The sequence below is a fragment of the Mytilus edulis genome, chromosome 14, assembly GCF_963676685.1.
Source record: "Mytilus edulis chromosome 14, xbMytEdul2.2, whole genome shotgun sequence".
NCBI lineage: Eukaryota > Metazoa > Mollusca > Bivalvia > Mytilida > Mytilidae > Mytilus > Mytilus edulis.
Window position 1 is genome coordinate 37952041 of NC_092357.1, and position 27826 is coordinate 37979866.

Consider the following 27826-nt stretch of genomic DNA (forward strand, 5'->3'; position numbering starts at 1 on the left):
ACTAGTTACTGGTTTTTTTTACTAACTTTAATAACACGACAGGTGCCACATATGGAGCAGAATCTGTGTATTCTTCTAGAACACCTGAGATCACCTCAGTTTTTGGTTGGGTTTGTGTTGCGTAGTCTTTAGTTTTCTATTTTGTTTTTTGTGTACTTTAATTTGTTTGTCGGTTGTCTTTTTCTCTTTTAGTCATGACGCTGTCAGTTTATTTTCGATTTATCAGTTTAAATGTCCCTCTGTTATCTCTCGCCAGACTTTTGCAACACAGTGGAAAAAATTAAACAGGGACAACAAGATAATTAGGTCCACAAACAATGCATAGAAAGCTACACACTGAATATGAGCAACTCCTATTTAAAATAAGAATGATATCAGGTATTCCACACGAGACAAAGGTAGTTTTGTAACGATAATTATCGAGGACTGTCGACTATTGGACCATATTCGTGGTAATCTGTGACACGATTATTCAATACTATGATAACGGTATATCTATTTACAAACTGTATTTAAAGTTCTTCCGCATTTGACATGTGATAAAAATAATGAGATATACTAGTGGTTTTCATATTGTCAAACCAAGTTGAATAATTGAAGAAATGTTTGATGAAATTATTATTCATCACAGGGACTGTATAATGGAGACTTTAAATCTATTTGTGGCACAATGTACTGTACAGATCCACTTAATACTAAATCATGCAAAATAGTAGGAGCTGAAGAAGGTACTCAATGTGGCAACAAAAAAGTAAGTTACGTATCAAAGGGGCACTTGCTACGAAATGCATGATAAAAAATTAAATTATGATTTTGTTGTGTTCAATCATTACTGAAAGTGAAATAATAATACGCTATTAGCAGCCAGTATAATTCAATTTTGTCAAAATAAGCTAAGAAACATCGATGATCAATTGTTCATTTGCAAGTGAATAATTCCACCACATTGAATCCGTATTCATGTGAACTTCAGTTTAACCCCTTAGCTAGATATGAATTATGCATGATTGATGCTCTTCAACTTTGTACTTGTTTGGCTTTATGAATATTTTGATATGAGCGTCACTGATGAGTCTTATGTAGACGAAACGCGCGTCTGGCGTACTAAATTATAATCCTGGTACCTTTGATAACTATTTAGGCTATTAAAAGGAAAGAATGTCGACATTGAAAGTTAAGGTAAATCATTTGAGATTGACTGATTCGATCATTCTTATACAGGAAAAATCGAAAATGAACTTATGGTTTTAAACTATTGAAGTCAAACAGCCATGGAAAAATCAATTTGCAAGAGATCCATATATCTATTTATATTTGTGTGATGTTTATATCGTGTTATGTGATCTTCGGTTGTTTTCGGGTTAATTCGATGGCGTGTAGACTTACTTACATATGAAACGAAGCTTCATTGTATCGAGCCTATTCCCTGCAAACTGTTGATTTTAGATGTTTTATAATTTGGATTAATATTCACAAATTACATTGTTTTAAGTATAATACAAGAATTTGAGTCAAATCGGTGAACATGAATTTGACAGCGAAAAATTTTAAAATGAAAAGTTTGAATTACAAACTGAACCTTTTTTTGGATATCATAGCCTATACTTTGTAATTCATTTGGTGCAAAACAGTGAAAATACTAATTATGCCTAGCAAGTAACCGACAAGATATTCCCATTTTAGTAAATAATGCATAAAAACGAACTGATTATTTGTGCAATATGTGCAATTATAAAAATCAGGATGTCCTGTTTTAGCGTTAAGGATTGCTAATGTTCATACTTTATCACGACGAAAGAGAGCAGTTTTTAATTCTATATTTATACCTTCCATATCTCAAGTGGTTCGTTTGTGTTATTTTGTGCTATGCAGTAAAGAAAATTATAAAATCAATTACAGTATTGCCTTAATATGTTTCTAAGGGTGTTAATTGTGTCTTCATTTCTGCATTCCTGTCTGTTTGTTATTTACTCTTATACTATTTATTTTTTGATAATCATGTTTAAACTTCACGTTTATAACGATTTTTATAATATTAGACTTTTTTATATCTATTAATTTGTAATTCTTCTATATTAATAAAGACCCTCATGTATATCACCATTTGTTCTATTAGTGCACAAATCAAACTCGCAGATTTTGTAACTCATGTGCTGCTAATAAAATATTATAAGCATCATGGTACATTGTAATACTTTTATCGTACGCCTATTCATCTTTTAAATCTTAATATACGGTTTGTGTAAATAATATTAGACATGGACAACAAAATACTGAGAAAAACTAAGACGTTTTGTTTTCAGTACAAGGCTAAACAAACATTTCAGAATTAAACATGCATAATAAAATTAGGAATGCAAATGGGATTGCGTCATAGAGGCAACCACCAGACAAAAACAATAAAATAGCCTTAAACTACCAATGGTTTTAAAACACAGTCTGCAAAAACCTGCACTCGGAGGTGGACTTCATCGGACTTCTAAACAATGTCTACTAAAATCATTGTTTTTAGGTTTATCTTACAACACTCAAACACACGAATAAGCGAGGAAAACAATTTTAAACGTGAAATATGAAATAGGATAAAAAGTTAATCGTATTCAGGAACATATGATAGTTTAAATAAATCAAAACCAATTTAAGTTCAATTGTTTTTTGTTTATGGTTAAAACTACCATTCGATACCTTATATTTTGAGAGTTATTAATAAAAACAAACATGTTCTTACGTTTCAAGTGGTGTGTTGATGGAGCTTGTACTTACGATTCAAATGCACCAGCAGCCAATGGTAAGTATTCAACATAAGGTAATATTTAAGAATTGATTGCTTCTTTTTGTAAATTCATTGGGGTGTATAAGTGTTGACCAAAGTACGTTCTGTTTGAGGCGCGGAAGCGCTTCATTCTTAAAATATGCACACGATTAACGCTTTTTCAACCCTATGAAGTTTCTATACTTTTCTCTATGATCATGAAAACACGATTTCAATCTTCTATTTCTGTTATTTACCTGAGTGTGCACTTTATTGTGGAAACGTGTGTCATCATGAATATTAAAATTCATTTCGAAATGAATGTTAATTTTAGAATGACTCGAGATTGATGTTAGCCAATTAAAATAACGTATTACAATTAAACATAAATCTTATGTTATTGTTATCGGAAACTCACCAATTAATCACGATATATGTATAAACGTTTAAACTTTTCAGTTACAATATCAATGGCATATAAAGTAATTGCATAAAGCAAGACGGAATTGAATTGTTAATAGAAAGGGTATTTGTTTCAGCCTTATACACGAAGGAAAGCTTTTTTTCTAAATGTATTTTATAAAAGTGTTAACGACAGAACATGTACAATAATACCAAATTGACAACACCACGCGTGTCAAATATTTTGTTATTTGTAGTTTTGCATTTTTATCCGTGAAAACAATGGAATGACACAGGTCATTATTCTATGCCTTGAAGCGAATTTAATTGAAACTTTTCATCCAGGTTGTTCCTTCAAAAGTTTGACCTGTTGTTCTGAATGAATGTAACTTGATATAAGTGTATAATATACTGATTTTAACGTTCTAACTTTGCTTTCTGAGAAAACCTGCAGCAGACATAAATTTTCCATCTTTGACAAGAAAATGTTTTCTTGTTTTTTAATGTGTAAATCACTTCTAGGTTAAGTTAACGTCACATCGGTTTATCTATGCTTGTTTCAAATACTAATAAAACACCATGTATTTACATTGTGTCGGGTCGCATTGAATTGATAAGCATTCACATTAAGTTAAATGAAATGAAATATTATCGAGTGAAAGAGATGACGGTTTTTCTCGAAAATACTTTTTACTGAACTTCGCTTACTTTATCTCTTATTGTTCGCATGCTTTTAATGTTATTTAAATACGTCGGTTACATCTTGCTGAATGAGAACTGCGTATCCTTCGAGAAAACCCAACTTCGTATACCTTTGTTGTAGAATAAGAATTTATTTGTAGTTCTTAATTCTTCATTCGATGTGTTCAGTGTTTCTGTTTGTGTTGTTTGCCATGTCGCGTTTTTTTTTTGCCATTGTATTGACTTACATGACTTACCGAGACAAATAACTTTAAATGCTCTGATTGTTAAACATGTAGTTTCTTTTCGTTTGAATGTTAACATAAACCTCTATTTCATAATCATATTGCTTCGCCTATGATAAAAGGACAGTAAAGAAATTGTGCCGGGGACACAGCGTGAAGCAATAATCCTTAAATATATGCATATTAGCATTTTCAATGACTTCATAACACAACAGTGTTCTAAAAAGGAAAGGCAGACGATAACAAAGGGATATTAGACCAACACGTCGACATCCCAGTGACAAAATATGAAAAAGGACCAAACCCAAACAGTAATATACGAAACACAACATATATAGCTGAACTTGACAAATCGTCATGTCGTTGTGTTTAATTGAAAAATCGATTACACGATTCTTCTCATATCTCTTACTTTTTAAGGTTTTTTTATAATATATTTACATATTTAATATTAATAAAATAAAAAACAGAATCAGGGCTCATAAATTAAAAAAGAAATAGACTCATTGTATAACACAAAACCACTCTAAATTTTGCTAATTGGGAAGAATGATTCAATTAAAATTTCTTTACGATTTATTCGTTAAAAGCTAAGACTGATATTGTTTCCTCTCTTATTTTATGACTGATAAAGTGAACTTATGTTGTATAGATAATTGTTTATTCGGTGATAAAAGAGGAAAAGTGTTCAGTAATGGATGGTCATGTGCAGACATGATGCGGATTGCTCCAAATAATTGTCCAGCCGTACCAATAGATTGCTGCGCTTCGTGTGCACCTCCATCCACAGCTACTTCATCTTCCACAAGCCAATCATCGACGACAATAAAAACCCTTACATCGACCACAATACCTACAGCGACCACAATACCGATAACGACCACAATATCGACAACGACCACAACATTTATAACAACTTCAACACCAACAACGACCAAAATACTCACAACAATACCTACAACAACCACAACACCGACAACGACCAAATTATCTACAACAACCCCAACACCTTTAACGACCCACATACCCACAACAATACCTACAACAACCAAAATACCCACAATACCTACAACGACAACAATACCTTCAACAACTTCGTCATCTACAACGATCAAAAGATCTACAACGAGTTCACCTTCCACAACACAGAAACATGGTTAGCAAATATTTTAAATATGTTCATTCTTAATGTTATTGATTTGCATTTTTCAAATATATACTACCTTTCAATTTAATTTGATAAGAAATTACTTGTATTATTTTTTTATAGCTTGACCAAAGTTAAGTATATATTCATTGTTTGAAACTGATTTGAAATAGCTGTACATAACAGAGATAGGTAATAGGATATTTGCGAAAATTATACTGAGTGTACGAAGATCCAGTTTAAAAGTATCCTTATTATCATTCAATAAATAAACCCTGAAAATTTACATGGTTAAGTCATTATTTTGATATGAAATATAAATAATCAAAGGATACGCTATCATCAATAGAAAAATACACTAAAAGATGTGACGTCATTTGGATGCTACCAGTGCCATATGTAGTCAACAGATGTTTTGAAAATGTATTAACTTTGCAGAAGGGATTGAATCTATAAAATGATTTCACTGTCTTAACGTGTCTAACTTCTATCAATATTGATGGATATTCCTATATAAGCATGAAATATTGTATGTGTAAGTTTTACAAGCAATAATTATTCCTCGAACGCAACTCCTAAACAGATCAGACAAAAAAAAAACATGCCAAGAGCCAACACTGGAGCAGAAATTGCTTACCTTTTGGAAACACCTGATGTCTCCTGATAATTTTGATACCTTCGCTGTATCGATATCTAATGTTTACTTATATGCAAAGTGCTTTGTCGAATTCTTTTTTTTTTTTTACATGTTCTCACATTTTATTCTTCTATTTGAAACATTGTTTTTTTTTTATTACCTGTCTGATATATATTCACTCTTTTTCATGATTTACTTTAATTTTCAAAGATACGATGCTGATAGCAGTAGGAACAGGTGTTGCAGTTCTGATATCACTCGTTGTTATTTTAATCGTAGTATGCAGAAAAAAAATACGGAGGGCAAAAGTTGAAGATATAGAAGAAAAGAAGGTAAACACCTGAAAGCGAACAGATTGCTTTATTTTGTAACATAAAAAGTAAAATAACAAATCAGGCTGAACTCCGACCGTTATGTGTGGGTACATGTTATGATTGTTTTGTGTGAGTACGTCTTACGACTGTTATATATTATATATATATTACGTACGTCCTATAAATATTATATGTGAATACGTCTTACAATTGTTATGTGTGGGTACGTCTTGCAATTGTTATGTATGAGTACGTCTTACGAAAATGTAATGTATGGGTACGTACGTCTTACAATTGTTATGTGTACGTACCTCTTACAATAATTATGTGTGAGTACGTCTAACGAAAATGTAATATATGCGTACGTACGTCTTATGATTGTTATGTATGAGTACGTCTTACAAAAATTTAATGTATGCGTACGTACGTCTTACAATTGTTATGTGTGGGTATGTCACACGATTGTTAAACAGCTTCTCTGTCATACCTAAGAAAATTACAAATTATTCTTGCATATTTATTTAAAGTGAAATGTTCATTATATTTAAGTCATAAGTTTGTTTGTATTTGTTTATAATAGGCCGCTTACTTCAGACAAAAGAAGTGTGCATAAGTGTTTACACCTATATGTATACATTTTTGATGCTTTAAATCTCAATTTATTGTTGATGAAGAAATGTGATGCAGCTTGTAAAGGTTTAACCAACATTTTCTGTACGGACAATACAACAATTTTTTTCTAGAAAATTTAATTGCAGTGTCCGTCATATCAGTCAATAGAAATAAGAAGATGTGGTATGAAAGCAAATGAGATAACTCTCTATCCAAGACGTAATGTGTGAAAAGCAAACAATTAAAGGTAGAATTAAGGAAATGTGGTATGCTTGCTGTATAGTAGGCATTCAAATTAAAATGAGATAAATGAAACAAGGCCAGTCCATTCACGTCTGTATAAATGTTTAAAAACATTTGAAAATATTTGGAGATATAAAACCTAATATAAGCTTTGAAAGCTGATAATAGAAACCAAAAGAACAAGTTAATTAAAGTTTCTTTTATTAGTTCTTATCATGTGCCACTCAGTTGTATGCGGTACTTTACATGTGCACTTCGTTGCATGGGGTACAATAACATGTCTCGAAACGACTGACTCAATCAAAATTGTATTTAACGTCCAGTGGCTAATATTTCACGCATGATACTTACTCTTTATAACAATAAATATAGAACGTGTTATCACAAAAATAGAGAGAGTAATATTGAGACTAACAGCGAAAGAAAGAATATGAACTAGTAGCAGAAACATAGACTTGAAACAAGTCACATTGGACATCTGCAAACAATGTTTAAATGGTTCTTTAACAAGTAATTTTCGAGAAAAAACCTAACTATAAGTTTTATACCTAGTAACATGGACTTTTTATCAGTTTTTGTTGGCTTTAAACTAGGAATCAATAACTGCTAGTACATAGAGTCTTTTTTGTTGTTGGGATGTTCAAGTACCCGGCAACGTCCTCCCTGCAATTTTTGTTAAATGCATTTATATTTGTATTCATCTGATGAGTTAAGCCTTGTTCAGTTTATTTTGATAGTTCGTTCTTAATATGTTGAACTGCTACACTACTTTCAAAGCTGGTTTGGGGAGGATTGGGATCGCGCTAACTTGTTTTACTCCGCTATATTCTGTTAATATGGGCCAGTCCCAAGTCAGTAGCCTGTAATTCAGTGGTTGTCGTTATTTGCTGTGTAACATATTTGTTTTTCGTTCATATTATGTACATTTATGAGGACGTTTGTTTTCTCGATTGAATTGTTTTACATTCATTTTGTCATTACGTGGTATGAGTTTTGCTCATTTTTCAATTTGTGATCTGTAGATACTAATTTCTGTTTGTGAAGTGATGTCTCATTGGCAATCATAACACATTTTCTTTATTAATTTAAAATATCTACTACCATCATTTAGATTTCAATTTTATTTGCTTTTGGCCTCTATAGCCTTGGGACTTAGTTGACAAAGATTGCCAGTTTTCCTCCTGAGGGTGATCTGTCCCCCTGGTCTCCGGGCTTTTCCCAACTTACAAAGACTGCTTGCCACGATACAATCAAGAGGTCAAAAGTGACCTTTTTTACCGACAAAACAGAAAAAACTGATTACAGATTAATGATTGAAAATTATAAAAGCAACTTTTGCATTCTTTTTGTAGACCTTCCCCAGGTGTCGACAAAATTTGACATGTTCACAAGAAATCATTAGAAAAACCTAACATTTGTTTTTGAAATAATAAAACATTATCATCATCAGAGCTTATTGTAGTTTTTCAAACTTTGAGACACATTTACAACATAAGATTAAATCAACACAATTTTAATAGGCATTTGCTAGGAGATAAAGTGTACACACAATAATTTTATTCAATCCTAAATGAAAGTGAAATAGTGAAAAACAAATTCGCTTTTGGCAGCCAGCTTGGTTACGTTTTGTCAAAATAAGCATATAATCAACGTAAATGAAGTATTCATTTTGCAGTGAATAATTCGACCTTATTAAATCCGTATTCATTTGGACTTTAGTTGAATCTCTTAGTTAGAGATGGGATACACATGAACCAGCGTGTTCAGATTGTAAAAAAGGACAAGAATGTTAACATTGAAAGTGAAAAAAGGGCAAATTATTTGATTGACTGATTTTATCTACAAAAACTCAATTTTATGCAGATAAAAACGAGTATTAACCATGTTAACACAATTTTATAACCTTTAAAATGAAATCAAACGGTCCTTGAAAAATTCAATTACACGAATTAATTATTTATATCTATGTCTTTGTTTACATCGGGTTATAAAAACATCCACAGTCTTCCGAAGGTCACCACGATGATTGATTCGATGCTATCTAGACTAAAATGCACACAAATAACTGATACATACTATTGACTTTATGCATCGTAAGTAGTTATTTTAAAGTGTTTTTTTTTTATTTGGGTTTACGTTTTAGTAGTTTTCTGCTTATCCATCTGGAACACATGAGATCACCCCTAGATTTTGGTGGGTTCGTGTTGCTTATTCTTTAGTTTTCCGTGTTGTGTCATACATGTAATATGTACTGTTGTTTGTCTTTTTGTCTTTTTAAGTTTTAGCCTTGGCGTTGTCAGTTTATTTTCCATTTATGAGTTTGACCATCCCTCTGGTATCTTTCGTCCGTTTTTTAAGTATATTATATTAAGTCGAATATGAGAATTTGAGTCAAATCATAATTTTAATAACAGATTTTCAGATAACGTCTTAATTTATTTCCTAAAGAGAGCATATACTAAACAACAAATATATTTTCATTTACCTGTGTATAATTTTGATATTGCAAATGGCATGAAAATTTTCAAGCTGATGTTGTTCTTAAATAATTTTGCATTTCACAGCCGTTTAATACATTTTCCTTATTCATTCATCCATTATTTTTGTTAACTTTTTGTGATTGATAATATTAATCTTGGATTATCATACATGACTTTAGTCATGAAGGCAACATAACAACGTTTGTTCCACTAAAACATTTGGACACAAATATATTACCCTTTTCATATAAAGATCAAATATTGAATAAAACAGCAAAGTTAAGATACAAAGTATCACTTTAATAATATATCTTTACATATTAATGAAATAAAACATTAACTGGTAAACACGGAAGAAAATAGTTTTATAGAAAATGAAATAAAGATTAGACACGGCATTAATGAAACAATACCTTACCATAGATACAAGGCAAATATGTTTTCGTCTATTCGAATTAAAAAGTTGGAATGCCCTATCAAACAAAATGTTCATGTAATGATGCTGAAAATACCAAAATGTTATGAAAAATACGTATAAGGCCGTCTATGCTCAGATGTGAAATAATGATAAAAAACCAATGTTTTTCGAATAATTAAATTTTCTAAACAGAATATTCAGGCCTAGTCTCTAAGATTAGCAAATTCATTTAAAAAAAAACATATACTGTAATATCGATGATATTTCATGTCATAACAATGTGCTGACTTTTAAGATGCTGGCTACATGAGGACCAAACATTAATTAAAGTCATATGCAACGAGTGACCGGTGAAAATTAATGTTAATCTAATTCTTGAACCAACGCATACATGTATAATTAACTTAGTCTTCTGTGCATGATTTTATCATTTTTTTCGCATACATTTCGTATAATCGTCAACAAATATTTGAATCCGTCAGTGTGAATATATGGCAGCTAATTAAAGATCGTGTTTTCAAGCCGAAGTTTAACAATTGTCACCCGTTAGTAAACAATCAACAAAGAAGCATGAATATTCAGGTAAGCACGTGTTTAACAGGTACGATCAGATATAGTTTTATCTTGATGACGGAGCGATGTTTACGTTTGGTTTTCCATTCGCACTTGCATAATGCAATCACCGAATTTTTACGAGAAAGGGTCACACTGAGGTAACTGTATATACGGAAAACATGTTGGCGAATTGTTTGCTGGAAGCAAACAATTCAATAAAGTCAACTTCTTTTAAATTTGGACAAATTATAAAATTTTCTTGAGAAAATAGTGTATTTGTATTTGTTTTATAATAAGCACTATCCATTTATTTATAAAAAAGCCATATGAATTTTTTTTTTTTTAATTTTAAGTTTCATATGAATTTAACCAGCAAGGATATCGATCAAGTCGTTATAAAATGATATGAAAGAAGGAAAGTAAACTACACAACATATGCATGCTAAAAGATATTTTACTCTACTTTTTATACTCTAGAGTTCACAAAATTTTCTTTTAATTGTATTATATAAATCGTCGAGGCTGTAAAAGAGGGGCGTAATATACCAGAGGGACAGTCAAACTGACAGATATAAAATAAACTGACAACGCCATGGCTAACTAATAAAATCAAACAGTCAAATAATAGTATATAAGACACAACAACTGAAACTTAAATAGTTATAAAAGGTACAAGGATTATAATTTAATACGCATGACGCGAGTTTCGTCTACACAAGACTCATCAGTAACGCTCAGATCAAAAAAGGTGCAAAGCCAAGCAAGCACAAAGTTGAAGAGCATTGACGAGCATAAAATTCTAAAAGTTGTGCCAAATACGAACACGAACCCCACCAAAAAACTGGGGGTGTCTGATTTCAGATGCTCTTGAAAGGTAAGAAATTGCTCATCTTATTACAAGCCCGATAAATAGTCTAATTCGGTAGGTCACTTTCGTGGTTAAAAGGAAAGTGGATTGTAGTTACGACATATCCGATATCATCTGTGAAAAGGTTATTCCATTACGGTCAACCAACTCGTAATGTCGTTCGTAGAATTTACACATTTGTAAGTTGATAAACCTCAGACTACAAACACTTTGTATTGCAGCAACATGCACAAGGAAGTAAATAAGATTTAATAAAGATAAACTAGTTCACAAAAAGCAATTAATTTTTAAACATGAAGGTTGAATGTGTCAAATAAATAATATCAATATGAAATTAAGATTATACTATTTGCATGTTCCAATGTATGTTACATTAACAAAATTTATCAATTGTCGAGATAAGACCAACATACAATATACTATATCATTCTGAATCAATAATTGGTTGTCGTGATATAAACAGGAATAAACACAGATGTCTTCCTAGTTCAACAGTGATTTTCGTTGATACAATTATAATTTTTAACTAATAAAGTATAACTTAAATTAAACAAATATGGTTTCAACAAACGACTCATCGCAATGTACCATTTATTCTAAAAAGAACATGTCAAACCGTCCTGATTAATAATGTCCAAATAATTGATATCAACAATCAAAAAACAAAATAAAACAAATGATTCTACGACAACGACACAGAAAGCAATTAATGTGAAGTGTTATTAGTCACCTAAATCTTGAAACACTTAAAAAAACGAAATGGGGGGTTAATTGTTCCCGATGATAACACACAAATGTATATCCAGAAAAGTGCTTCAGTCACACGAAATTTATACGGAGTTATTTTTGTTCACAGATTATAACGAACAAACCGAGAAAAAGTTTGATTGAAAAACAGTAAATAACACTCAAATTATGCTGATTTATGTGTTCTTGATGGATTTACAAAATTTAATACTTCATGCTCAATATAAATATATGCAAAAAACAACTTATTCAAGATAGCTAAATATTCATAATGATTTTGCTCACCATCTATTGGTGCAAATTAAAAGAATGTGATTCAGAACTATCAATTAAATTTAGATGTTTTATTTGAATTATTATATCATGCTTAAACTTTAACTATAGCCATCTTACGAATTTATTTTATCATTATTCAAAGCAATATAGGTGTTTGTTAATTTATCAATTGAGTTTGATAAAGTATCAAACTAAATTCAATTACATAACAAACCAACAGAAACATCACAATCATAGTAGTATAGCAGTTGTAACAAAGGATTCAGATAGATATTATAAGGCGAACATGTACATTGAAATAAAAATAAAGCAGACATAGCTCAACTATTACGGCGGACCAAATGAAGGTAAAAAAACTAAAATTTAATACATCCACCCCTTTTATACCTTCATACATACATCAAATAAGTTACGATATATAAGTAAGCTATCTGAATTATTGCAAAAGTCAGTTTTTATTGTAGTTCTGAGCTGGCTGGTTAACAAGATAAAATACCTATGACTAACACATCATACACAATTCATAACTTCATCATATACTATTCATCCTTACACATCTCCGGCATTCAAATATTTTGAAAGCTAATCATTTATTTTAAATCTACTGTTAAAACAAGCTCATGTATATTTTATGAATATTTAACAGATGCTTTCAATACGTTTCATAACTTTGCAAATAATGAAGAACAGCGTCAGTTCAAATATTTACATACTTTAGGTATTATTTTTATTTATTTTTCTAGTGTGTTTAATGACCCTACCCCCTCTAAACTTTACTAAGTTGAATATTGTTACATAGAGATCTGACACAAAATCATGTGATTCCTATTGAAATGAAGACTTGTAACACTGCTTTGTGTTGGCTTCCTTATCTGCACAAAAACTGTTCTATTCTTCCTAGCGTCAAGTTCATTCCTACAAATAATCGTCCTGTGCTGTTAAAGATCTTGCTTTGAATTTGAGTCATAGAGCATACGAAACTAATACAATTTACTGTTTCGGATTGTCAAAAAGTCAGTCAGTAATGGTGCAAAATTGAAAAGGTTACATTGTTGAGTGTTTAATAACATTTAATTCTTTTTGGTCGTATTTTAAACGTAATGTGATTCGCATACTGTATATATTATATCAAAGAGAACCATTTTGATATATTGTCAAAAGTCACATAAATAATTTCTTTTTACTTGTTATATAAAACAATATCAATAGTATGTAACTAAAATTCAATACTAGTATTTAAATAATTTAGCTGTTTATTAAGGATACAAATAATTTATAAAATATACTTTTGTTTTGAAATTTTATATGTAAATAGAATAATATTTATAAACATGAATAATTATATCCAGACTTTGGTTCTTAATAGTTTTGATAAATCCAAAGCATGTATATTTAAACCAGGAAGACGATATGTATTTTGGCAACCTTCATTCAACAGAAATCATTGGCCAGACTTATCGCATACACGACATGATCATGTGATCCCTTTCTGGTATATATCGGATATTTCTAAGTAAAATATATTTGTATTGAAAAGAAAATGATTATCTTAGTTTTATGTCTCATGTGGATTGATACCACGAATGGCTTTTTAAGACAACATGTTGATGAAAATACTCAATTTAAAGGTAAAAATAAACAAGATGTCATAATTAAGATCACACTTGTATTGGAAATTTATTTAATGAGTACAATTCGGTTAAGTGTTTGTTTTGAGACAAATATATTTCTGACTATTTTCACATTATTACAAAGTTTGAAGTACAACTTAACAATGTTTATTGAAGTTCAAACAACTAAGCCTTAAATGAACAGACAAGCAGTTGCGTTGATATATGTTTTTTACGAATACATATCAGAAAAAAAGATGCATACTCAAGTTACGATAAGTCTACGATCAATGTGACAATTTTACGACAGTTTTAAGTTTGATTACATAGACATTAGTATTTTACAGCAATTTTCAATCAAAATATAAACCTACTTCTGCTTGCACTATTTAACAAACCCAGTAATGGAATGTCTCTGATTAAGGAAACTTGATAGCTTTTGTATTTAACTATCACAGCCCACATAGATGTGAAAGTGTCCTCTAATGGTCGACATCGCCGAACAGTTGACACAAAAGATCATCCACAAAGTATGATCTTGAATTTCAAATTAATAGATCTACAGTTCACCTACATTTAGTGCAGAACAACTACATACAAACAACTGTACCAACGTTTGTTTTGAAGGACGAATCTTTAATTAAGGAATATATTGTAGATGATGAGGTATGATGAAAACATTATAAGTCTTTTAAAATTTGAATCACTTGATCTCATTTTTATAGTGTTTTTGTCTTTTTGTATAAAAGATCGCATTGGTACTAAAAAAAACATTTACAAAAAGAATAATTGAACTTTACTAGTCAACAAAAGTTGTAACTCACAATTTGAACTCGAATTATCAGCAGCTAGTTATCCATTCTCTGATCAAAACATTGCAAAAGATAAAATGTACGAGAACTGGAACCCGACCTATATTAGAACGAAATTGATTGCAAAACATTAAACTATAGTTTTACATACAAGTAAATAAATTATAACAGATAAAAATTTATAGTAAAAATGAAACTATTAGACCAATTATCTCGCAGCACAACAAATCAGAACGTAATATTGGTCAATTAGGCTCAGAATTAAAGATTTAACATCAATTGTTTGAATCCCTTTTAAGAAAATGTTGTTAAGAGGCTCTCTATACTTAAACAAAATTGCAACAAAATTAAAAATTCAAAACTACAGATGTCAAAATTTCTTTTTTTTAGGAGTCATATTTTTATCAGGACAGTAGAAACGGTGCATCATTTGCAGTACAGTTAGGACAAAATCACTCTTTAAACATGGTAGGATTGTGTGTTTTACTCCGAGAGTTTCATAGGTTGTGAATCAATTTTGAATTGATTAAGATAATAACGGTTATGCAATACATACAGACGAACAGAGACCGGGACAGGTTAACATATATTTGTTAAATATTCAGGGTATCATTGAATATTCAATTACTTCGAAAATTAAAAATCTCCTACGAACTTTGAGATGCGATTTGTCAACGAAGAAAAGCAAAATCTTTGATAAATTAACTTCCTTGGGAATCCAGTTCTTTGCAAACCTTTAACATGTTTAAAATTTTCATTTTTTTTATATTTATTCTATTTTTTCTAATTAAAAAAAAAGTAGGTTATGTAATTTATAAAGTAAATTACTAATCATTGATATATTTTCTTTACATTTCATGACTGTGTTTCTCTCCTCTAGGGCTCATTAGTTATTTTGACCCAGATTAGGTTCTAACATGAATAAAAAGTAAAATCACAATATTGCTGAACTCCGAGGAAAATTCAAATCGAAAAGTCCCATATTAAATGGCAAAATTAAAGGATAAAATACATCAAACGAATGGACAACAACTGTCATATTCCTGATTTGGTACAAAATTTTCGAATGTAGAAAATGAAGAATTGAACCTGGTTTTATAGCGCCAAAACTCTCAATTGTATGACAGTCGCATCCAATTTAATAATATTGTTAATGATGCGTGAGCAAAACACACATACACAATAGGTTAAAATTTTCATATAAAGGTAAAAAGTTTAATTCGGTAGGTCACAATCGTTAAAAGAGCACGGGATTGTAGTTACGACATAAGGAACAAATCCGATATCATCTACTAGTATATAACATATATTCCATAACGGTCAACCAACTCGTGATGGCGTCCGTAAAATGAATAATATGGTATCTTTATCTTAGAATCTAAGACTTTGAAAGCATTAAGGTGGCTCGGGCCTATTTGAAGTTTGTGTCATAAGGGCCGGTTTTTTTTGTTGTTCTTTTAATCTTTACAGAGAGTTAATCAAATTGGTCGAAAAAATAGGGAGTCCCGGACCATTTTAGCTCAAAATATTACTTTGAATTAGGGATATAAAAGGGACCATTTTTCAATGTAATGATAGGGATAATAGAGGTGTTGATATATCCTTATCGGAATATCAAAAAAACTGTCTGTGACACTTGGTCCAAAACTGTAATATAAAAAGCTGAAATATAGCTTAAAAAAGAATAATCAAATAAAAAATATGGGTAACCGATAAGAGGAAAAATATATTTTGCATTAAAACCCAAAATGTTTGCGGGAAAATTGGGCGAAATTTCATTTCAGCCTTTCCCAAATCCACATAATAACGACAATATTCTTTTAGTGACAAAAATACAATGATTTAACATTTTTAATCAATCAATTTTTTTTTTTAAAATAGTGAATTTACGACACAAACTTTTCGTGTGCATGGTATTTCATGCGTGAAATTGTGCGCAGTCGAATAGTCCTGATCCTTAAGTCCTTAAAAAGAAACCATCCAAATCATGTCTATGAACCAATAAGCAATACTAACTTGCGTAGATTTTCCCGCTCTTCATCATAACTACGATGAAGTATATTTTTGAGATACCAGCACATATTAATTACTTTCAGTCAGTATAATGTCAACTTTGCACGCACATATTTTTTTCCACTGAGACATGAAACGCAATTATAATAGATAAGGTAGAGAGTTTTCCTGCTACTTACAAAATAGAAGTTAGCATATGTGCAATCTGAATTTTTGTTATACCGTTTGGTATAGGACCATTACATCAGTCGTTAATGAGGTTCCTGTTTTAGAAAATTAAAGGAAAAGCAATATGCTGAAACTTGTTTTACATATTGTGCTGACTACATATAAGTGAATGTGTCAGAAACGTTTAATATTGTACAAAAAAGACCAACTGTAAATGATCAACAAGGAAGTTATTTGTGATTTAAATCATCCACGCTAATCTTACATTTGTATCTTGTATTTAATGTGAGAATAGGTCAATACAACAAAGTGTTAAACTAAGGTCTTTTGAATTTTCGAAGTCTCCTAAAATGTTGAAGAACTTTATCATCTAGTTACAAATAAGATCATCTTTATAATTTCTTTAATGAATTTATAACCTTTTGATTCGTGTGTTTTGTACTTATATCTGTCAGTTTGGATCATATTTTCGAGATGGAGAAGGGTATTTTTTTACAAACAGCTGATACCAAAGGACCACACAAGGACAAAGAATTGCGAAAATTTGAAATTATTAAACAGACAGGCAAACCAATGTTATATGATGCTTTTGAAAATTTTGACGGTAAGTATTATTTTCTGTTAAATCCTGGTAGGTACTGGAAGAAAAAACTGACTTGAATGACCTTCAATAACACCTTGCGTTTCTGTTGGGTTTGTTTATGTTCAATTTGTATTTAGGTCTTCTTTTTGTCTATTTTGTTTTTATGAAGTATGTCACTCTTCTGAATATGATGTTTGGTTGCTATATTTTCTTGCTTTTTTCTGTAGTATGTTGTACTGCTTAAAAATATAACAGACTTTGGCTGTACATTGAAACTTGTTTACATAAAGGTAATAGTAGTATACCGCTGTTCGAAATTCATAAAAAAAATACAATTCTAGATTACAAACTAAAACTGAAGGAATCACATCAAATATAAGAGGAGAACTATGACACAACGGAAACACAGCACAAAAAGGTAATACACACAGAAACAAACTATGATATTACAATGACGATTTTCCTGACTTGGTACAGGACATTTTAAGAAACAAATGGTGGGTTGAACCTGGTTTTGTGGCTAGCCAAACCTCCCGCTTTGATGACAATGTTAAATATTACATTAAAATGACAACACTCATGACAGGAGTACAATACAAATAAATATGAAAACGTATAGGACAGAGAAACACACACATAATAGCTATCAAAAGGTACCAAGTCCATAATTTATTTCGCCAGACGCACGTTTCGTCTACACAAGACTAACCAGTGACGCTCAGATCAAAACAGTTCGAAATCCAAAACAAGTACAAATTGAAGAGCATTGAGGACCAAAAGTTCCACAAAAATTGTCGCTAATACGGCTAAGGTTTTCTGCCTGGGATAAGAACATCCTTAGTATTTAGAATAATTAATACTTTTGCAAACAGTAAATTTAAAAAAAAATTACTATATAATAGATATACATGATAACACCGAAATGATGACTAACTACAGAATAAAAACTAATACATAAATCAACATAAACCAGCACATAAAGAGTCACAGACGAGTTAGCCGAATAGATCGACGCACAAAGTGACGTCACATATGAACTTTTAAAAAATTCAAAAAAATGGGATAGAATTAGGATATAATTCATGATTAAGAACATCAACATGATCAATGACGTGCAAATTTACAGCAACATTTTATCAAATGAAAATTTTATTTCTTTGGTTTATTTCGGAATTCCGTGAACAAAACAGTAAATCAATCTTACTATCTCATTGAACTCAAATATCAAACAATGAAACAGCGTTTATTACATAGTGTTAGTATATAAGGACGTATAAAAGATAATTAAAATTTCAGACAGTGTACAAATGAATACACATAACAACAGCCGACACCGACGAGCTTCTGGAAATTATCAAGTAGAGCTGCTGATGGTGTGTGATTATGAGATCTATAAATTGTGAGTTTATCAAAAAGCAAATACATTTTATGTGCTTATTTTTTAACATTATGTTTTAAATAATAAACAAATTGACTTTTAACATCACTGGAAAAGAAAAGGCGATGAATGCAAAACATTTTAATAGTTTTAAGAGACGTTTCGTCAAGTTCTTTTTTTATCCATGACAATGCCAAATTTCTTCAGGTCATGAGGTGTGTATTTCCAGTTGGTATCTTTATCTTTTGGTCACATTGTGTTATTCGAATGGAGCAATACTTTAAGCTGTGTTTTTTCGTGATTTTGTTTTAGTAGAACTTAACTTAATTATAATTACTTTGTTGTTGTTGTGTGTATAATTGAAAAATATGTAGTATAATGCTAATAGAATACATTTTCTAAAGTACGCTTTAATCATATGTGGATGTCTTGAAGAACATAGAAACCATGTGCATGATGTTTTGCAGATGCGTTTGTTTTTGTAAATTCCAATCTTAGTTGTTGTTGGAAGTTTGATTACGTTGTTTTGCCGAAGTCTCGTATAATTATTTGAAAAACATGTACTTTGTTGAACTCGGTACCCACAAACTCCACAAAATTTGTAAGAAAGAATACTATTCGCAGTTCATTCATTGTTCGACACTGAATGTAGAAGGCAAGGCTGTGGTTAATCATTTATACATATATGTCACCATAAGCTGGTACACACAAACGACAAAGACAACAGTTATAGAAAAAGAAAAAGAAGCGATAGCATCCATTCGTCAGTATTACGCATTCGTTATAAATGGGGTATGTACATTATTTGATACAATTGAGTTTGATAGATTGCAAGAAACGTATATATCTAAAAATTAAATATGCATTAAATATCTCGGTTAATAAATGCAACGTTAAGGTAGTTTCCCAATGCAAATTATCAAACCTTTAAGACAACAAATAAACATTACAAACATAAACTAAAGTATCGAAAAGGAGCAAGAACAGGTGGACGACGTAGGAGTCCTTTGGTTTGCATAAAAGAGAGCAATATAATACTTATATTATTATTATACAATGTAAGATGTTTAATTTCTTGTAAAGTCAATGATTATGGAAAAAAGTGACATAACAAAGCTACCAAACGCCGAGAAAACTTCTAAACGGAAAGTTCCTAGGTAAATGGCTAAACCAAAAGCTCGATCGCACCAATCGAATGGATAACAACTGTCATATTATTGTCTTGGTGCAGGCATTATGTTATAAGGAAAATGGTGGATTAAATCTGGTTCAATAGCTAGATATACGTCTTACTGGAACGACAACATATCATACATGTCATATACAAGTCTATAATACTACTTAATATAACACATAATAATAAAAAGAATTTTAAATTGGTAAATATTATTCTTCTGTTACCGTTAAAACTTATCGCGGTAAACAAATATTTGGTAGCGGCTTACACGTATTTTGAAATACATGTTATACTTATAGACTAATATTTGAAGCTTTTTATTAGAAGCGTATAATAATCAAGAAGTTTTATTTTATTGTTTAGATGGATGCAGTTTACAAAAATATACAGACATCGTCTTACACTATATCAATTGTATTTGCATCATTGATTATATCTAAGGTAAAGCACAAATTATTATTTTTAAGCATAACTGTTCCTTTTTTTTTCATAGGACAATAATAATATTTTTTTGAAGACAATTGCACGGGTTTATTTCATGTTGATGATTGTGCACTTTACAATAAATAAATCATTGTTTTTCAAATATTAACCAATGACATCTGTTAATCTTATCCATGATTTTTAAGGTTATATGAATTTAGATAATTATAATATGTTAATATTCCATTTATATACTTTTCCAATCTTTTCATTACATCAACCTGTTCAAACATAAATTGCAAGTGAAATCAATTTTCCTGTCGAATGTTAAATGCTCACCTTACAACGATATAAACAGTACTGTAGTTGTCAGTTGAATATCAACTGATATATAAAAGAAGATGTGGTATGATTGCCAATGAGCCAACTGTCCACAAGAGACCAAAATGACACATACATTAACAACTATAGGTCACCGTACGGCCTTCAACAATGAGCAAAGCCCATACCGCATAGTCAGCTATAGAAGGCCCCGACATGACAATGTAAAACAATTCAAACGAGAAAACTAACGGCCTTATGTGTATAAAAAGAAAATGAACGAACATCAAATATGTAACACATAAACAAACGACAACCACTGAATTGCAGGCTCCTGACTTGGGACAGGCACATACATAAATAATGTGGCGGGGTTAAACATGTTAGCGGGATCCCAACCCTCCCCTAACCTGGGATAATGGAATAACAGTGCAACATAAGAACGAACTACAAAACTCAGTAGAAAAAGGCTTAACTCAGCAATTGATTTCGAATCATTGTTTTATTTTGCAGACCACTACAGATTCATTTTGGACAGAAACAGTTCGTAAAATAGATACTCCTAGAAATACTTTAATTGCCAAGATTAGTTTAGGCAAGTTTAAAGCATGGGTAAAGGCAAAATTTTCCAGTTTGCCTGTACATGACCATGCAATGCTGTTTACAAGGTACAGTACTTCGTAAATAGTAATACATTAGAATATAAGATAGAAAATATTCATAAAGAATATTTTAATTTCAGTCTGAAAATTACATCCAACAGTATCAAAAATAGATTTTTATACTAATAAATTCCGTCCCTCAACGACATTGACATCACACCTTATCTACCAATCGCTTGGCCTCATGTACATTCAGCCACATCCGCTATTTAAAAATATAAATTCAATACTAGTAGTCTTATATAAAAATACAACAATGTCTTCAAAACCCCGAGTTTAGTGCAGTTGTAGTTAAGTCCTAACATATGGTATTGATATATAAAAGAGCTTTACAAATACACATATACACAAGATAGCGGATATACTTTCATTTTAAACCAAAGGAAAGTTATTTACAAAACCCTCTAGACTTGACTTAATTAATTTACTTTTTAATTGCTTACATTCAGGTTTTGACATAAAAATAAACAGAAGGAATTTGAGTGCCAATCAGAAATCTCTCCATTCAAGTTACAACGTGTAAAAGTAAACTATTATTGGTCAAAGTACCGCCTTCAACATGAATCATTGACTTACACAGAATAGCAAGCTATAAATGACTTAAAAAAAACAAGTATAAAACAATTTAAACAGGTGAAAAAAGAGAATCAAGAGATGTCAGACGGACAGTCAAACTCATAGATCGAAAATAAAAGAGGGACGAAAGATACCAAAGGGACAGTCAAACTCATAAATCTAAAACAAACTGACAACGCTATGGCTAAAAATGAAAAAGACAAACAGAAAAACAATAGTACACATGACACAACATAGAAAACTAAAGAATAAACAACACGAACCCCACCAAAAACTAGGGGTGATCTCAGGTGCTCTGGAAGGGTAAGCAGATCCTGCTCCAAATGTGACACCCGTCGTGTTGCTTATGTGATTACAAATCCGGTAAGTAGTCTAATTCGGTAGGTCATATTCATGAAAGGGAAGGGGATTGTAGTTACGACGTACGGAACGTATCCGATATCATTTGTGAAACGGTTATTCCATAACGGTCAACCAACTCGTGATGGCGTCCGTAAAATTTACGAAGGGATGATTGCAACTTCACCATTTGGAACTCTTGATTTAATAGCTTCCTTGTGAGCAGTAACCCTCTATCAAGAAAATCATGATATGAAATGCAAGCACGGGAATATCGTATCAATTGGGAGATATATACCCCGTATGCAGGTGCTGCTGGAATGTTGCTACTTAGAAATGAAAAGTTCACAATTGGAAAGCTGAAATCATCTCTGTTGTCGTAAAGTTTTGTTTTCAACCGACCCTCATTGTCAATTTCTAGATGTAAGTCAAGATATGAAGCCGACTTAACTGTATCTGTAGTATCCTTTATCTCCAATTCGATGGGATAGATGCGTTCCACATAGTCAACAAATTTTGAATTGTTTAGTGAAAGAACGTCATCTATAAAGCGGAAAGTAGAGTTAAAGGATATTGCTAACTTCTTATTTTTCTTCCTAAGAAATTGACAACGCCATGGCTAAAAAAAGACAAACAGACAGACAAAAGTACACAAAAAACAACATAGAAAACTAAAGACTAAAAACACGAACCCCACCAAAAACTGGGGTTGAACTCAGGTTTTCCGAATGGGTAATCAGATTCCTGATCCACATGCACAACCAATATGATTCCTTTTCGAAAGTTGACAACTGCATATTGACGAAGAAGATCTCGTCTAACTTGATGTGTGATTAACATCATTTATAAATTAATAAAAATGTACCCTTTTCTTTCCTTCCCTTTTTTAAAACAAATATATACATATATACATGACTAATATACTTTGTATATCATGATTGTTAAACAAATATCGAATCAAATTGTCATAATGAAAACATGACACAAAAGACACTGAAACTCGATGAATAGTATTCGTAGTTTTTGTACATAGTAAAGGGGACACAACGCATGAATAAAGATTTAAATCTCTATTTGACTCTTAATGGATAAACTAATGTATCAAAGGGTATTCATGGTATTGTACCATATCGTTTCATTTATTTCATTTATTTGAAAATTTGTAAACGAAGTTGCATCCTTGATAGTGAAGTTCAAATTGATATACATTTTGAATATTTCAGATATGATCTGCTTACAAAAAATGGCTCCCACAGTGTGATTGGTAAGTATCAATATAAAACATATATATCCAAAAGCTAATACCACGTCAAGATATAGACAAAGATAAAGAAAAAAAAACAATTAAATTATAATGCAAGTCACATCTATTATAATTTATTGTTTTATGAACGCACATTAGATCAAAATGATAATCAAATTAAAGCATGATTAATATTTTTAAAGGATTCAATGTTGATCTCCACTATTATATTTTTTAAGAGAAAGACTATTTTTGTTTCAATCATTACATCATTACTTTGAAGAGTCATTGGTTGTAACACAATTTTTGTTCTTGAATTTCAATAGGTCTTGCCTATGTAGGAGGAGTTTGTAGCGAGTCAGGCCAATCCATAATTGAAGATAATTTTGATTACAATGTAATGTTAACAGCGTCTCATGAACTTGGACACAGGTAACCAAATAAAGTCATAATGGTATATTTCTACTTCTTGTAAATTACCAACCACAATTTACAAGTATTCTTTGAAGCAGATATCTTACCCCAGTTCTTCAAACTGTTACCAATATCATTTAAAATACTGTTTCAATTGTTAACACGTACATTTTGCATAAACAAATGAGGTATGGGGTATACTTCAATGAGATAGCAACTCAACAGTACATAGAGTCATCATACAGTGCATGTTAAATATGTGCTACATTTCCTTTCCATTTAACATTATGGTATTTCCCTATAACACAACAACCAGCAACGAGTTCATCATCAAACAATAGACTTTCTAAAAATGTATGAACTGCAATACAAATTTATACCCGTTATTTGATTTATTTGAGTTGTTTTATGCTTTTTCAGATCAAAACCTACAATTCAACAGCTTAAAAAAATAATGTGACAAAAATTATCGCAGCGCTTAGTTTTTTTCATTTTTTAAAAAGTGCACACAAGTTGTTATTGATTTCAATATCAAGCTTTATGTTTATATAACGTGCAAAATGTATTCAATTGTGTCAAACACAGTCAAAATTTGGTAACCTTCCTATCAAATAATATACTTTGTACTCTAGTTTAAGTGCACACCACGATAGCGAAGGTAACAATTGCAATGGAGATGACGGTTTCGTAATGTCTGCAGTCGGCAAAATTCACTTGGGTGCCACAGCAAAAAATCTTTGGATATTTTCAATCTGTTCTACACATTACTTTACTTCAAAGTTAGACAGTTTAGATTTGTAAGTACATGCTATTAAAGAATATGAGTAGTCGAATCTTACTATTTTATATCTTTATATTTTGTCTCAGTTAATTTTTGTCACGAATACAATTCGATAGTAATTTTTCTATTATAAAAATGAAACAGTCAATAGTACACACATAGCAGTTATGAGCTAATGGTTAAATAGGGTCATCATTAACATGATTAACTCTAAAATTTTTGGAAAATAAATTATATAACTAAATAAAAGAAAACACATCATGTAAACATATCAGACTGAAATAGGCAAATTAAGCATAACGTACCCTTGTGAACATGATCAACAAATTCATATTTTGTTTATATTTAAAAATTTCATATTTATTTTTTGAATGAATTTTAGTTCAAACAAAAACTGTTTGAAAAACGTAGCCCCGAACATTGATCCTACTGCTTTGTCGATGTATGACAAAATGTATGCTGGACTGGAATATAATGCAGATACGCAGTGTAAACATACGTACGGGAACAGTTCATATTTATACAAGGTAATATTCTGTACAAAAGAGGGCAAATATACTAAATGTTTGAATAAACCATTAAATTGCATCACTGCAATTGCTATATGATTATAAAATCATTAACTCTATAAGATGAGCATGTCTGCAATAAATGTATACACCTCTCCAAAAGGTAAGCAACACCTAAATGTTTTTGCTTCTTATTTTTGTTTTACAATTAAATTTGTACTGCTTAGTTTCTATATATTTTGTTAAACTATTGTTAATCGACTGGTAAAAATCCTAGGAACATTAAAAAACGGGTTTCGAAAGCTACAAACACGTTTTTTTCCTTCCAAGTGTAGTGCAACGAAATGTAACTGTTAACCGCAGACTCAATTGTGCCAACCTACGTGCCTGTAGACCAGCCAAAATACAATTGCTGACTCGTAGGCACCGTCAGGCTCGACAGCAGTGGTCACGTGATCACCGCAATTGGACTTTGAGACAATGCCGTCAAGTCCATTGGTATGACGAGTGCATATTCCTCCTACATTGTACATCATATTAATGGGCACATGCGCGTATGGCGTCCTCGGGATACAGCATACAAGAAACATCACATCCTTGTAACTACAGCGTTTGGTTGAGGGGTTTGCCAGTTTGGAGATGCTTTGTATTCGAATGAAAAATTGACCTTTATGGTCTGGATGGGACTATAACAGGTTAAAAATATCGCGATAAAATTATCCTAGATATCGTTGTGCCACACTTTGACAATAACAATCTTGCAACTAGACCAATATTCATGGACGGTAACGCTAGACCACACGGAATACGCATTGTATCCGATATCTTCCGTCAGGAGGCCATTGACACGATTCCTTGGCCACCCAACCACCGGATATGGTTTCCATTTAGCATGTTTGAGATAATATTACTCGAAAAGTCAACAAGAGGGTTCCAGCTGGTACGAATTTACAGGAATTACGAGCAGCGTTGATTGATGAATGGCAAAGAATTTCTGTGAGAACATTACGCAGTTAGGTCAAAGCACGAGACGACGTGTGGCTGAATTTTTCCGAAGCGTGGAGGATACAATCGCTACAAACCTAAATTGTACTTTATTTTATTCACAAATTGTCATTCTCGAATTTGGAAAGAATAGTGTGTATAGTGCAGAGCAAACATTATAAAAACTTCAGTTAAAGTTGAAACTTTATCTTGTATTTTATTTTGCCATTTTATAACCATTTGCCCAAAATGAAACAGTCAAAAGTTCAATCATGAAAACAGACAAAACTTTCACTTTTCAATTAATATTCTATATGTTTTCTTATAAAACACAAATCAAGTTCATTGTATCAATAATTCGATAAGTTATGAAATCAGTAAAAAACTATTCTGGAAAATTATCAGGTGTTGCTTAACTTTTGGCGAGGTGCATATATTCAATGATGCTCGATGAGAACATATACATATATAGGGTTTCATGATTGTTTTCAAGTTGTGTGTTGACAAAAATGTTGCGTCAATGAAAATATATGTATTTTGATAGATTGTGTCAACTCAAACAGAGTATATTCATATTTTTTTAATGTTTTTGTAATTCTACATTGAACTTTTACAATGCCAAAATAATTCATTGATATTAAACGTAATCAGTTTCAGTAATATTACATGGTTTTCACTACATCAGAAACACTAAAATAAAACTCCTCTTTTTCTTTGATTCTTTTAGAGTCTCTTTAAAGGAAAGTATACGTCAATTTGTAATCAGATGTATTGTAAGGATCCGAATTCAAAAAACTGTAAATCAACAATAGCATGGGATAGAACTTTGTGTGGCAATAAGAAGGTAAGAAAAAAAATTCTAGCAATATTTTCGTTCCCCCGAATATAAATTCTTAGGTTTCAGATCAAAGATAAAGTGAAAGATAAAAGTGAATAATTCAATTCACCATTGTAATATACCTGATACATGTATATGTATATAAAACAGTCTGAACATGGACTGAATATAACTTACTTAACTGCAAGCAAGTTGTCTGAATAGCACTGAATGTACCGCTTTGTATAAGTCGAAATTTACTGAACTGAACATGACTGAACATAAACTGTTCAGTCTTTTACGGAAAATTACAAATTTACCGTCTCACTCAGTCTTACAACTTAGTGACTAATACAAAATAATTTTAAAAACACAACGTTACATGGTATTTGCAGTTTAAATAATACAAATTTTTCATAAGTCTTTTAAATATGATATTCAAAAGGTAGCATACTATAGTGCAGGTGCAAATCTTACACGGCAATATTTATATTACTAAATGTATAGTTAAAACAAGACATCTGGAGTTAAACAAATTCCTAAATGAAGAATGTCTTGCCATATATCATTTGTTATATTGCTATATATATCCCTTTTGATTTTGCATCCAAGGGGCTTCGGTGGTCGAATGGTTCTAGT

The 27826-nt window shown here is 31.2% G+C and overlaps 1 protein-coding gene across 1 annotated transcript in view; it reads left to right on the forward strand.

The window, feature by feature from the left end:
* The first annotated feature begins 17454 nt into the window (after positions 1 to 17454).
* Positions 17455 to 27826, forward strand: part of LOC139504177 (metalloprotease mig-17-like) — a 30826-nt gene continuing 20454 nt past the window's right edge. The window contains exons 1-7 of the mRNA XM_071294241.1: positions 17455 to 17584; positions 18860 to 18936; positions 20482 to 20559; positions 21376 to 21530; positions 23663 to 23703; positions 24009 to 24114; positions 25260 to 25404. Coding sequence (XP_071150342.1) covers positions 17455 to 17584; positions 18860 to 18936; positions 20482 to 20559; positions 21376 to 21530; positions 23663 to 23703; positions 24009 to 24114; positions 25260 to 25404 — 732 coding nt within the window. The remainder of the gene's footprint in view (positions 17585 to 18859; positions 18937 to 20481; positions 20560 to 21375; positions 21531 to 23662; positions 23704 to 24008; positions 24115 to 25259; positions 25405 to 27826) is intronic.